The following is a 15,057-nucleotide window of genomic DNA, read 5'->3' on the forward strand; positions in this document are numbered from 1 at the left end:
AGACGAGCGTGACCGATTCGCGTCTGCAAATAACTAGCCTTTTACATGCATATGAATGTCCGTGTTGCGCCCGTGTGTCGTCCGTTTTTCCCCTCTGAGCACTTCCTGGTTTGACTTTTCATTTTTCTCTGCATTTCTTAGCAACCGAGCAGTAAGTTTTTTTTCACGGACCCATAGACTTTAATGGGCGTCTGATCCGTAAATCCAGATCAGAATAGGGATGCTTTGAGTTTATCGCAATAGATATAAGCGCCGTGAATCAAAAACGGATGTGTGAATAGTCCCATTGACTTAGATGGGTCAGTGTGCTGTCCGTTGTTAAAAGGGGCAACACACGGACAAGAAATATGTAAGAATAAAGACCTAACACTATATGGTGATCCAAGTCCCGATCAGTGGAACTACATGGGACATTAGGTCCATAATATGGACTGTTAAATATGGGGCCAATACGTGCACATGAAAGCAGCCTAAGGCCGGATTCACACGAGCGTGTGCATTTTGTGAACGCAAAAAACGCGGCGTTTTGCGTGCGCAAAAGGCACTTAACAGCTGCGTGTGTCATCAGTGTATGATGCGCGGCTGCGTGCTTTTCGCGCAGCCGCCATCATTATGACACTCCGTTTGGATGTCTGTAAACAGAAAAGCACGTGGTGCTTTTCGGTTTACATTCAGAGTTTGACAGCTGTTGCGCGAATCACGCAGTTCGTGCGGCATGCGTGGTTTTCACGCACCCATTGACTTCAATGGGTGCGTGATGCGCAAACAGCGCACAAAGGTAGGAAATGTCGTGAGTTTTACGCAACGCATTCATGTTGCGCAAAATTCACGCACTGTCTGCACTGCCCCATAGACTAACATAGGTGCGTACGACATGCGTGAAAAGCACGCGCGTATATTACGCTCGTGTAAATGATGCCTAAGGCCTCATGCACACGACTGTAGTTATGCGGCCACATACTATTCGCAATTGCGGATAGTATAGGACAAATTCTATTCTATGGGCCAAAGCGCACAACCGTGGTTTCCATGGTCCATACATTGTCCGGGAGTCCTAAAAGTCAATGCACATCACGGGCCGTGATTGTAGACGGCCTGCGGATGACACTCCTCGGGTCGTCCGTGCCGCAATCATGGACCGTGCGCACAGCTACGGTCGTGTGCATGAGGCCTTACACTGACGAGACCTTCAATATACAGGAAGAAGAAAACCATATATGATTTGAAGCGAATCCATCATGGAGGCGCACGTTCTACACCTGCCAAGAACAGAGGTCTCTTGACATTTTTGGGTACGGTAAAGATGCCATCACGTTATTGGTCACTACGCTTGTGCAAGTGAAGAACAGCGATCATCCTCAGGTGATGTTGCGTGTCTTTCAGGTGTTAGTACGCGCGGCCCCCCAGGGACAGTCTCTGATCAGTGTTATAAAGGAGTCATGTCTGTCCTAGTGATGGATCTCCGTATTGTGCTTCACTATACTGCATGTCCACGTCATCATGGTAGACGTCCTCAGACCATCCACACCAGCGCGTTTCATGTCTGTATCAATTCGGAATTCACGGGGTCCTGAATGATCAGCCGGATAGATTTTGGGGGAATTCCGAGGTTGCGGTCGGCCATGTATTTCCCCTGCAGCGGCTGAATGGTCTACCATGTCTTGGAGGGGTCTGCTGGCGCGAAAGCGTATATATGCTGTGGCTTATAGGCAGGGATTCCTTATGGAAAGGGGTTGCCGACCTGTGCCATGACGCCAGTCTGAAGAACGGGTGCTCTAGGAAGATCAGTGTGTGCCCCAATACCCACTAAGCATAGGATTAAAGGAGGTGACGGATTACCCACAGATGCCAGAGTCCCACTGATAGTTCTGACTGGCAGAGGGGCACATGACTATTGCAACAATCCAAAGTCATTCTCCCATGGAAAAATAGTTTCAATATTGAGCAAAACCCAGAACGATAAAATATTTTCATTTCTATGCACAGGAAAAGGAATTAATGTTTGTCGGACGGAAGAGATTTAATAGTCGGAAACAATTATTTTGTGTTCAGTGTTTTGTTTTTTTCCATGGTTGGTATTCCATCATTGTGAGTAGTAGTCCATCACTGGGAGTAGTAGTCCCTCTGACGTTATTGTTTATCACACATATTCACTACAGGATCGGCGGCAGAGAGCCGAGGCTGACACGGATTTCTGCCAGGGATGCGCAGCGTATCTGCCCACAGATTGATGCTAATCCAAGTGGGACTAATGTGCCCATTTTTCTGTGCAGATTTTTTTTTTCATACTCCATGTAAACAGGGTTTACAGAACCCCATTCACATGCATTGGATGCAGATTTTGGCACGGATCCTGAACGTGTGAACAGGGGCTAATAGGCGAACACGTAATGGCAGAGGTAGCCCACCGACAGATGACCTAATTCTGTGGCACTACAAGTCTCAGCAATAGAGGCTACAGACTAGATGGCTCTGCTGGGAGTTGTAGTGCCACAGCAAGATGGCTGGACATGGTCTGCGATGCTGGCTGTGACATCTTACCTGGTAAAGGCGAAGTACATAAGACTGATGATGGTGAAGGTGAGCAGGGTGATGGTGTGCGGCTTGTAGAAGAAGTCTATGGTGATGTCCTCCACTTGCTGTTCGTTAATCATCCTGAAATGAAGTTTATAGTTAACATCATCTTTGCTTAGAGTCCTAGAGCGCAGACAGGACGCCATGCCCCTATGAGCGCCCTCTCCGCCCAGCCCAGGAAGCGTGCGGCGACATTCACAACCCGGACTGTACCAAGTACACAGGTGCGGCCCGTCCTACACGCAAATCATACACGTCTGCTCCAGACCCGTATACACTATATAGCCGATATCAGTATCAAGTATTATTTATGTAGCAGTTCTCACGTTTATTATCTCCCTCTGAGCTATAGCTAAAGAGGATATGATAATGAGAAGTACGTTTCCCCCCCTGTGGTTACATAGTGGTACAGGCCGAAGAGGAAGTGCTTTGCTAAGCCTGGTACCCACGTGGGTTGTGATCTGCGGAGGGACTGAGGTGACAGGTAATTGCGTATACAGGTATTTATAGTGTAGTGGTGTGTATATATATAATATGTATAGTGTATATAATGCACATTACTGACGGTACACGTGACGGTCATAGTAAAGTCCAGCGTCAGTATAAAACACACTATACACCACATAGAGGGGGGTTGATCAAAACTGCCTAATAGAAAAACTGGCCTTGTTACTCTTAGTAACCAATCACGATGCTGCTTTCATTTTTCCCAGAATGTTAAACTGAAAGTTGAGCTCTGATTGGTTGGTGTGAGGGACAGTTTTTTTTAAAGTCAGTTTTGATAAATTTCCCCCTGATTATGCAACTAAAGAAGTGCCAAACAATCGCCATCTCTGGGGTATAAGATGGATTCCCACCTAAATATTGAGGACATATCCCACCCCGGAGATATCACTGATGCCTCAGGGAAGTGCAATGCGGCATGTTTTCCAATACCGGAATATGTCGGTGCTGTATAAAGATCATTACTATTGGCTGGATCGCCGCCGCTGGCAGAAGCGTGGCAGCTTTTTTTGGTAAATACGTTTTGGTAAATTTGGTTGCAAATGGACGTTAAATATGCAGTTCAGTTTACAATTTTTTCTGCTGCTTATATAACGCTGTCATATTCCGTAGCGGTTTAAAGAAATTGTCGCCATTTACATAAATCCCGGTCCCCGGTGGGGCTCACAATCTAATTTCCGTGTTTCGGACACACAATTTCATAGGAAGCTAATTAGGATACTGATACACAATTGTCTGTTAATATTAAGATCTCTGCTTGCTGCCAATAAATCAAGTCAAAGGGAACCTGTCACATTGAATATGATGTCCTATCTACAGGCCGCAGGAGGAGATGAGCAGATTGATATATAGTTTTGTGCAAAACAATTCAGGATAACCTGTAATTTATTCATTTAAATCCTTGTGGACTGAGGAGTCTAGTGGGCGGTCTCACGGAGTAGGACCGCCCACTGGACTTAAAGGGTTTGTCCACTACCAGACAACTCATTACCCGATCTGCTGGACAGGTCATCAGTACAGGATCTGTGGGGGTCCGACACCCAGACCCCGCACCGTTAAGCTGCTGCAGCTCCCTCCGGGCACTGGACGTCCAGGCCGGAACCAGAGCGCTCCAGTTATGGAATAGCGACCAAGCTGCAGTACTGCTTCACGGCCGCTATGATATGTACGGAGCCAACTGCTTCCGGCTCCGTACATTGCATAAGGTTCCATAACATTTGGTGCCCGCAGGCCACAGGAGCAGCTGATGGGTGTCGCACCCGCACCAATGATATACTGATGCATAGTTGTCCGGTAGTGGACAACCCCTTTAAGCCCAGAGTTAGCAGGGATTGATAGCAATAAATTACAGGTGTTACTAAATATCTTCGCACACAACTATACAAACTTCTCAGCTCCTCCTGCTGTCGGCAGATCAGATGTCATATTCAAGGTGACAGGGCTGAAATGTTGCCCTGGTCATGTGATGGACACATAGGGAAGTGCAGAGCTCTGATAACTTTACTGTAACCAGCTGTGCAACTGGAAGCATCACATGACTGGGGCAGATTTTTCAGCTTCTGGTAGTAAACAATAAAGTTTGTTATTCAGTCACAGCAAACAGAGATCTGGAAAACCAAGAGGAATTGATACACTCAGGATATTAGAAAATGGCAGAACGCAATAAAAAAACTTTAATTGACATAACAGGATGACTCTTAGGCCGGAGTCACACGGGCGCTGCACATCTCGGACGTGAAAAAACAGCAGTTTCACGTCCGAGGTGCATCCGTGCTGCGGGATGAGATATCACTAGAGTCTATGGAGGGATGTGTGAAGCGCGAAACAATAGGACATGACCTATTTTCTCACGGACCCTTCACACGGCCCGTTGAAACAACGGCCGTGTGAGTGGCCACATTGAATTATGTAGGTCCGTGTCACACGAGCGTGTTCGATTTGCATGCGTAAAAAACGCCGCTTATTTCCTGCATTTCATGTCCGTGTGTCATCAGTGTGCGTTGTGTATGGCATCGGTGGGCTTTGCGTGTGACATCCGTTTTTCACGTCTGTGCAAGCACTTTTTATTTTTTTCTGCATTTGATGCGTAACACACGGACAGCACACGGATGTCATCCTCATGCTGTCCGTGTTTTTCATGCACCCATACAATTTAATGGGCGCCTACGCTCGCAATAACGCAGCAATACAGGACATGCAGTGAGTTTCATGCAACGGACAATGCTGCGTGAAAACTCCTGCATGTGTGAGTAGCCCCATTTTTTCCACCTTAGACATTTATGGCATATCCGATGCCATAAATGTCTGATAGTTGTGGGCCCCAGCTTTAGGGTCCTGCATCTTTCTCCAGAACAGGGGTAACCTGTCCCTAGTCCAGCATGGCACGTCAGCTGCCACATTCAGGCGGGGAATGAATGGTACGTGGCTCTCTCTACTTGTATGGGAGTTACGGGAAACAGACGAGCTCACTTGCTTGGCTGTTTCCGTATCTTCTTGCACGTCCACTTCACTTCGTTATGGAGACAGGAGTAGGACCCGCATCTATCAAACATGTATAGCATAACCCGCAGAATACCCCTTTAATGTTTGTACTGTGTAGTACAGTCATGACAACTGTGTGGATCTCAGTAGATGCTGCTTCCCTCTAAGGCCACGTTTTGCTCGTGACTTTTGTGTCGTGGATTTTTAGTGCAGTTCCCACACTTTAGGTGTGCCGCAAAATACACAACAATGCATGTGATTGGGTCTTAAAGAAACCCTCCGTTCACCCACAGAAAAGTATCAGTGCGGACTTCAGGAGGCTCTCTATTCTGCCGCAGACATGTTCTGGATTTTCGGATGTTTACAAGGTTCCACTGTGGACGAAGTCAATAGCATGTGGTATCCATAACAAGAAGCCATCATTGTAGTACCGCATGTAAAATCGTGACCTTCACATACAGTTTTCAATTCTGCATTTAGGGCATGCAAATCTCACTCACATTCATGTAACGTCTGGACACTGTCGTGCAGCAAATGCAAAGTGTGAACATGGTCATAGACAAAATAAAAATCCCTTTTCTTAGGAATCTACAACTGGGTCAAACTCCATGTAAGTGGAGATCCAGTGTTACCGGCCAATGGCCACGGTCTATGCTGCTATACAGGACACGCTGCTTAGCAAACATCGCAGCTATGACTTATTTATTAGGGAGTCTATAATTTTACACACTGGTCAATTACTGGTTAATTCTGGTTAAGAATGCAAGTAACATTTTCTTTGCTTATGAACATTTAGGGAAGTACCTAGAACAGGAGTCGGCAACCCTCAGCACGCCAGCCGTTCTGAAACTACAACTCCCAGCATGCCCTGACAGCCAAATGCTTTATTACACCAGCCAAAGCTGTCAGGGCATGCTGGGAATTATAGTTTTGCAATAGATGGCGAGCTGTAGGTGGCTGGCCCTGACCTAGACTCTGAGAATAGCAGCTTGGCAGCAGTCACACCATGTTATTCCACATCTTGGCCTCTGGTCTAAATCAGATTTCTTTACATTTAGATTAAGAACCCCTTTTAAGGCCTCATGCCCACCTCAGTTTTTTTCGTCAGGGTGGTATCCGTTTTTTTAACTGACAGCACCATGACACATTCATTTCAGTAGGGCCATACACACTCCCGTTGTTTTAACGGAACCGTGCGGCCCTTCCGTCAAAAATAGGGCAGATCCTACTCCTGTCCGTTTTTGACGGAACAGTCTCTGCCTTTTCAATGATTTGGTCCGTGAAACCACGGACTGCACACAGAAGCCATCCGCGTGCGGTCCGTCATTAGCGGCAGTACAACGGCCGACGGAAGTGTGCATGAGGCCTAAGGTTTGTCTGGTCTGCCTTAGACAACTCTTTTGCAAATGCCTTGTTCGGCCATACGAATGTAATAAAGTGGGGGTCTTGTGCTAGGGACTCCCCACCATTGTAAGGAGCAGCTCTTCCTCTCATATGTTCATTACATGGACAGAATTTTTACAGTATTTTTTCCCTATATTTTTTTAGATTGCTTCGTGGAGGAATGGCGCTATGCTTGTATCAGCGGAGTAGTAGAGGTCTACTGTCAGGTCTGTGTAAATCGCTGGCCACAACCCCTAGGCAGATGAAGAAAGACGATCCTTTTTCATCACGTCGATTTTCCCGTCAATTTTTTATGATACAAAGCGCAGCAAGAAAATGTATTTTTCAGTCAAGAGCAGTCTGTACACAATCCAGCTGTCAGGACGGAGCAAAGGTCACTCACCTAGAAAGCCATCTGCCTTCCAGAAGCCAAAATCAACAGGAGGCCATTGTAATACCCAGAGTGGAAATGGATCCACTCCCGGAAGGTATGAAAACTCTAATCGCACCCTGAAAGCCACGGAGCCCTCACAAATCCTAACCGGCTTCTTTTAGCTGGAAATGATAACAAAAGGGTCACAGATGAATTTTGTCAGTCCCTTTGTGAGTGAAATAGCAATTCTAGTAACCCAAGATGATAATCTATTGGCCATGTATTGAAGAAAACCTCCGCCAAGGAGACTTTTACCCTCCTTTTCCACACCACACAAGTAAAAAGAGGAAAAAATTACTCAGGCTCTGTTCACATCTTGTTATGCAAATGTAGCCATAGACCCCCATTCACCTGACAGAAGCCAAAACCGTGTCCTTTTTGCCTCCATCGGGTGGTATATTTTAGCAAACCTTTTATTGTACTTTATAGGAAAGCTTTACAGGCTATACAGCGGCAAATGTTGGAGGTATACGTCGCGGAATACTCCCTCGTATACCTCTGAGTGATGGCTCTGATGAGGTGTGAACAGAGCTTAAGATTGCCATACACATTAGAAGTATGTCGTTCGAAACCGCCGATTTCGGCACACCGACCGACCATCTAATGTGTTTGGCGGCGTCCCGATTCTCCCCCGATGGCAGATGTTGGGAAGAGAGAGATCAGGTTGTTGAATTACAACATGCCCAATCCTTAAACTCCATTCTCGCTTCTCCCTATTGAAAACACATGCAAGCTTGGCCGAAGGTGCATGTGTATTGGGGAGTATTTAGGTATGGCTGTCGGCTGAACAATTATTGGATATGGCCGACTTTATGCTTAATGTGTGGCCTGATGGGAGAGCACGACCGAGGGATTCATAAAACGTCAACGAGAGAATCCCTGTGTCATGCATTGCCCACTTAGGCCCTGCACCAATTATAACACAGAGTATCTGTGACACGACTGTAGGATCAGACTACACACAGGATTTGTAGTCTGTTACCATGGAGACACATAGATCTGCATAAACGTTTTATACACAAAATGGTAGAAGATTTTTAATCAAAGGCTATTGCCAAAGTTTCTTATTTTATTTATTTATATTCACTGAGAAGGAAATAAAATGGTTGCAAAAGTGCATACAAACGAGAATCTGTCTTTAGAGCCACTCTACATATTGGGCAATTCTCTCTCTCTCTATATATATATATATATATATATATATATATATATAATTAAGGAATTGCCCAATGTGTACAGTGGCTCTAAAGACAGATTCTCGTTTGAATAATTGAACAATGCTGCTTCACCTCTCCTCAAGCAATTCGGGCTATATATAGCCCGAATGGCTTTTTCCACAAGTACTAGTCACGCTGCCTGTATTCTGTGACTTGGGAGGGCAGTAGGTCTGTTATGATGACTGTCAGCGCGTTGCATCAGCCCCTTATTTTTTCTGTTCAGCGACTGAACTTCAGGCGGCACTGGGGCAGCAGGCGCAGGGGATTTGTATATATTAATGTTGCTGAAAATGTATTTGACTCTTGTTTTTCGCTGTTTCCAAGCACTGGAGGATGTTCCTTCTTTTTCTCCACTGGATGTGATCACGGAAGATGAAGCTGCAATGATCGCACATCCTCCAATTCCTGCAGAATCCTTTACACTTCGAGATTATGTGGATAGTTCAGAAACTCTACAGAAGCTCGTAATGCTTGGTAAGTGGGCAGAGAGATCCTCCAGCTAATGCCATGATATTATGAAGTATAGGCTTGTTTTTATCACATGTTTTATTGTCATTACATTTAGACTCCCATCTCCCTCCACCGAGTACAGCGCTCGGCTATCTCCGGCAGTCTCATAGAGAATTAAAGGAGCGGCAGCATGCATACGTTACTGTCACTCCGTTCATTCAGGGGACACACATTCTTTTGATTTGTGGGGGTCCCAGTGATGGGTCCCCCAGCAATTAAACACTTATGACCCATCCAGTGGATAGGTGATAAGTTGTTAGATTGGGATAACCCAAGTATTGTGCCCATGACGCGGGTAGAGAATGAATCAGCGTCAGACATCTTTTTGATCCTAATTGGTGACCTGATGACTCTGCTCCTATAAATGGCAGCTTATCAAAAAAATTTAAAAAATGGGCTAATAGTTGTGTAGTGATAAAGCGCTGTGAATGTCTTTGCTCTATGTAGGTCACGGTAAATGAGACTCTGGTTTCTGCACTGAAACTATTTAATGGGATGGAGAACTCCGGCTGCTTCGAGGATCTGATCCGCCGCTCTTACCAGGATAATAGACACCTGGGAGTTATAACACTGAGAAGGACACGGTTTTGTGTCACTAAACAGAACTGAACCCTCTTATGTCAATAGCCTGTATACTGCTTGGTGTGATCGTCCATAGTCAATAGCTCATCCATATAGCTTGTTTTTATTCAGGACACATATATATTACATTCCCTCTTCTGACTTAAAGAAGAATTCCAGTTAAAATGTTTATCCCATTTTTCAGGCACAACTGCATTGAAAATAAAGGCATTCATGCTGCGCACCATATTTATCAATGCCCCGCCAGTCGTGACCCTGGTGTAGTAAAATGTGAGGACTGAGAATAGCTATTCAGCACCTGAGATTAGAGGAAAAATGACCATCTGCCTGGAGCGTTGTTTTACCGGTTCAGGACCAGACACTGTTTAGCCATTTTTAGCACGCGTTCGATAAACTGCTCTAACTTTTTTATTTGTCGGGTTAGTGGCGTGATTTCGTTGACATGACAGGTTTCTTTATTTCATCATTTTTATACACATCCTTTATGCTATTTTAGAATTTTTAGGCTTATCGCTTGAAAACAATAGTAAAAAATATGATTTCAGCAATTTATTTATTTTTGGTAATAATTCGGGCTGGGCAATTATGACCTAAATCACCACTAATTGAACATGTAACCTCGATTACGATTATTTAGACCTCACCCCTGTTTGCATGCTACACCATTGAATTAATATTTATTCCCTGAGTCTGCTGTATACTACTAGTATATAATATACCCCCTGAGCCTGCTGTATACTACTAGTATATAATATACCCCCTGAGCCTGCTGTATACTACTAGTATGTAATATACCCCCTGAGTCTGCTGTATACTACTAGTATGTAATATACCCCCTGAGCCTGCTGTATACTACTAGTATATCATATACCCCCTGAGTCTGCTGTATACTACTAGTATATAATATACCCCCTGAGCCTGCTGTATACTACTAGTATATAATATACCCCCTGAGTCTGCTGTATACTACTAGTATATAATATACCCCCTGACTCTGCTGTATACTACTAGTATGTAATATACCCCCTGAGCCTGCTGTATACTACTAGTATATAATATACCCCCTGACTCTGCTGTATACTACTAGTATATAATATACCCCCTGAGCCTGCTGTATACTACTAGTATATAATATACCCCCTGAGTCTGCTGTATACTACTAGTATATAATATACCCCCTGAGTCTGCTGTATACTACTAGTATGTAATATACCCCCTGAGCCTGCTGTATACTACTAGTATGTAATATACCCCCTGAGTCTGCTGTATACTACTAGTATATAATATACCCCCTGAGCCTGCTGTATACTACTAGTATATAATATACCCCCTGAGCCTGCTGTATACTACTAGTATATAATATACCCCCTGAGCCTGCTGTATACTACTAGTATATAATATACCCCCTGAGCCTGCTGTATACTACTAGTATATAATATACCCCCTGAGCCTGCTGTATACTACTAGTATATAATATACCCCCTGAGCCTGCTGTATACTACTAGTATATAATATACCCCCTGAGCCTGCTGTATACTACTAGTATGTAATATACCCCCTGAGTCTGCTGTATACTACTAGTATATCATATACCCCCTGAGTCTGCTGTATACTACTAGTATATAATATACCCCCTGAGTCTGCTGTATACTACTAGTATGTAATATACCCCCTGAGCCTGCTGTATACTACTAGTATGTAATATACCCCCTGAGTCTGCTGTATACTACTAGTATGTAATATACCCCCTGAGTCTGCTGTATACTACTAGTATATAATATACCCCCTGAGCCTGCTGTATACTACTAGTATGTAATATACCCCCTGAGTCTGCTGTATACTACTAGTATATCATATACCCCCTGAGTCTGCTGTATACTACTAGTATATAATATACCCCCTGAGTCTGCTGTATACTACTAGTATATAATATACCCCCTGAGTCTGCTGTATACTACTAGTATGTAATATACCCCCTGAGTCTGCTGTATACTACTAGTATATAATATACCCCCTGAGTCTGCTGCCTACTACTAGTATGTAATATACCCCCTGACCCTGCTGTATACTACTAGTATATAATATACCCCCTGACCCTGCTGTATACTACTAGTATGTAATATACCCCCTGACCCTGCTGTATACTACTAGTATGTAATATACCCCCTGAGTCTGCTGTATACTACTAGTATATAATATACCCCCTGAGCCTGCTGTATACTACTAGTATATAATATACCCCCTGAGTCTGCTGTATACTACTAGTATATAATATACCCCCTGAGCCTGCTGTATACTACTAGTATATAATATACCCCCTGAGTCTGCTGTATACTACTAGTATATAATATACCCCCTGAGTCTGCTGTATACTACTAGTATGTAATATACCCCCTGAGTCTGCTGTATACTACTAGTATGTAATATACCCCCTGAGTCTGCTGTATACTACTAGTATGTAATATACCCCCTGAGTCTGCTGTATACTACTAGTATGTAATATACCCCCTGAGTCTGCTGTATACTACTAGTATGTAATATACCCCCTGAGTCTGCTGTATACTACTAGTATGTAATATACCCCCTGAGTCTGCTGTATACTACTAGTATGTAATATACCCCCTGAGCCTGCTGTATACTACTAGTATGTAATATACCCCCTGAGTCTGCTGTATACTACTAGTATGTAATATACCCCCTGAGTCTGCTGTATACTACTAGTATGTAATATACCCCCTGAGCCTGCTGTATACTACTAGTATGTAATATACCCCCTGAGTCTGTTGTATACTACTAGTATGTAATATACCCCCTGAGTCTGCTGTATACTACTAGTATATAATATACCCCCTGAGTCTGCTGTATACTACTAGTATATAATATACCCCCTGAGTCTGCTGCCTACTACTAGTATATAATATACCCCCTGAGTCTGCTGCCTACTACTAGTATGTAATATACCCCCTGAGCCTGCTGTATACTACTAGTATGTAATATACCCCCTGAGTCTGTTGTATACTACTAGTATATAATATACCCCCTGAGCCTGCTGTATACTACTAGTATATAATATACCCCCTGACCCTGCTGTATACTACTAGTATGTAATATACCCCCTGACCCTGCTGTATACTACTAGTATATAATATACCCCCTGACCCTGCTGTATACTACTAGTATGTAATATACCCCCTGACCCTGCTGTATACTACTAGTATGTAATATACCCCCTGAGTCTGCTGTATACTACTAGTATATAATATACCCCCTGAGCCTGCTGTATACTACTAGTATATAATATACCCCCTGAGTCTGCTGTATACTACTAGTATATAATATACCCCCTGAGCCTGCTGTATACTACTAGTATATAATAGACCCCCTGAGCCTGCTGTATACTACTAGTATATAATATACCCCCTGAGTCTGCTGTATACTACTAGTATATAATATACCCCCTGAGCCTGCTGTATACTACTAGTATGTAATATACCCCCTGAGTCTGCTGTATACTACTAGTATATAATATACCCCCTGACCCTGCTGTATACTACTAGTATATAATATACCCCCTGAGCCTGCTGTATACTACTAGTATATAATATACCCCCTGAGCCTGCTGTATACTACTAGTATATAATATACCCCCTGAGTCTGCTGTATACTACTAGTATATAATATACCCCCTGAGCCTGCTGTATACTACTAGTATATAATATACCCCCTGAGTCTGCTGTATACTACTAGTATATAATATACCCCCTGACCCTGCTGTATACTACTAGTATATAATATACCCCCTGAGCCTGCTGTATACTACTAGTATATAATATACCCCCTGAGCCTGCTGTATACTACTAGTATATAATATACCCCCTGAGTCTGCTGTATACTACTAGTATATAATATACCCCCTGAGCCTGCTGTATACTACTAGTATGCAGAAGGTTTAGAGCCAGCGGGTATACATACAGCATATATATTATATAGCAGGCAGGCTCAGGGGGTATATATTATATACAGTAGTATACTATTCCACTAATACTTGGCTGAGGCACCTCAAAGTCAGGTTCTTCCTGACTATTGTGTTCTTAATCTTTGAGGTCCTTCCACCCAGGGGAGGGGGGGGGGGAGGAGAGAATGAACGGCAGCAGAGAGGAAGCTGACGGAACAAAGCAGAAAGTATGGGGACTGTCCGGGGGGATGAGCGGCGACGGCTGACCAAAACAAAGTGGACTAGCTGTAAATAGTGCAGCGACGGCACTGTGCCGTGCGCTGCTCGTGTGGGGGACCACTCTTGGGCCAGGCAGGGCCCACCGGCTGATTTGGTGGGTCTACTTGTGCCTCAGCAGCCACCCTGAACGTGCTGATAATCCCTGCACTCAAGGCAGCCATACCTTCGACGTTAGGGAGGAGTAGCGTCGATGCCGTCACATTGAGCCTGCTCTGCCATTGGCTATTCCAAACGTCTGTAACTGTATGCTATCCAATCAGAATGGCTAATATGTTAATGACATATCAGCGGTTCTAATTGGATAGCATACAGTTACTGACGGCAGAGGCTAGGCTGCATGTAATAACTGAACAGAAAAAAAAACAAAATGCGGAGATGACGTTGGTTATCTGCTCTGATTTTCGGTTTCTTATTTTTCGATTAATTGCCCAGCCCTAGTAATAATATATTTTTACCCTAAAATAGACTTTATCTACAGGTCTATTTTAGGGTTATTGGGTCAGAGCTAGCATTACGACAGTAACGGATGGGTTTTTTGGGTGGGTATTTTATGGGTATTTATTATTCCGTTTATATGCACCTTATTTTCATTTTATATTTTTATTATTATGGCTTGTTTTATATTTTTATTTTTTCTCTATTACACCAATCACAGCAGCCCTGTCATAGTGACTATTGTCACTGTTAGGGCTTTGGTGGGTCTAGTTAGACCCAGCAGCAGCCTCCCACTAACAACATCCCGGCGATCATTTGACCAGTCACATGATCACCAGGACCAACAGCGTCTCTCTTCTTTACACAGCGCTCATTGTACAAGAGATCAAAGAAGACAGAAGCTGTGAAAACCAATTCTATGTTCTCTCCCGGGTGCCTGGCCCGCACCGGCAGCCGGCTAAAGCCTGCGCCGTAGATATACTATGGCACGGGTTTTTAAGGCCGTATAAATACTGTGGCGTAAAACCAGTTAAAGGACTTATACGGGAGTCAAACATTGATGGCCTAACCTTCGGATAGTCCATCAATGTTTGACCGGTGGGGATCCAAACCCTGTGACCCTGATGATAAGCAGGATGCAGGGGCCCCAGGCACAGCTGGTACTGCAGCTCAATCCCATTCACTTGGCCCCTTCATTCTGCTGA

The 15,057-nt window shown here is 44.1% G+C and overlaps 2 protein-coding genes across 4 annotated transcripts in view; one reads left to right on the forward strand and one right to left on the reverse strand.

Moving 5' to 3' along the window:
• PTDSS1 (phosphatidylserine synthase 1) overlaps positions 1-2,767 on the reverse strand; it is a 48,375-nt gene extending 45,608 nt beyond the window's left edge. The window contains exon 1 of the mRNA XM_075828021.1: positions 2,542-2,767. Within this exon, the coding sequence (XP_075684136.1) occupies positions 2,542-2,720 (179 nt within the window). The 5' untranslated portion in view covers positions 2,721-2,767. The remainder of the gene's footprint in view (positions 1-2,541) is intronic.
• A 219-nt stretch (positions 2,768-2,986) lies between these two features.
• Positions 2,987-15,057, forward strand: part of MTERF3 (mitochondrial transcription termination factor 3) — a 41,572-nt gene continuing 29,501 nt past the window's right edge. The window contains exons 1-3 of one of the 3 annotated variants that reach the window (XM_075828022.1): positions 2,987-3,058; positions 7,108-7,430; positions 8,917-9,066. In XM_075828022.1, coding sequence (XP_075684137.1) covers positions 7,124-7,430; positions 8,917-9,066 — 457 coding nt within the window. In that variant the 5' untranslated portion in view covers positions 2,987-3,058; positions 7,108-7,123. Of the gene's footprint in view, positions 3,075-3,401; positions 3,591-7,107; positions 7,431-8,916; positions 9,067-15,057 lie in introns of those variants that run through there. The other 2 variants (XM_075828023.1, XM_075828024.1) reach the window with 2 other exon arrangements.

The sequence above is a fragment of the Rhinoderma darwinii genome, chromosome 5 (genome assembly GCF_050947455.1).
Source record: "Rhinoderma darwinii isolate aRhiDar2 chromosome 5, aRhiDar2.hap1, whole genome shotgun sequence".
Lineage (NCBI taxonomy): Eukaryota > Metazoa > Chordata > Amphibia > Anura > Rhinodermatidae > Rhinoderma > Rhinoderma darwinii.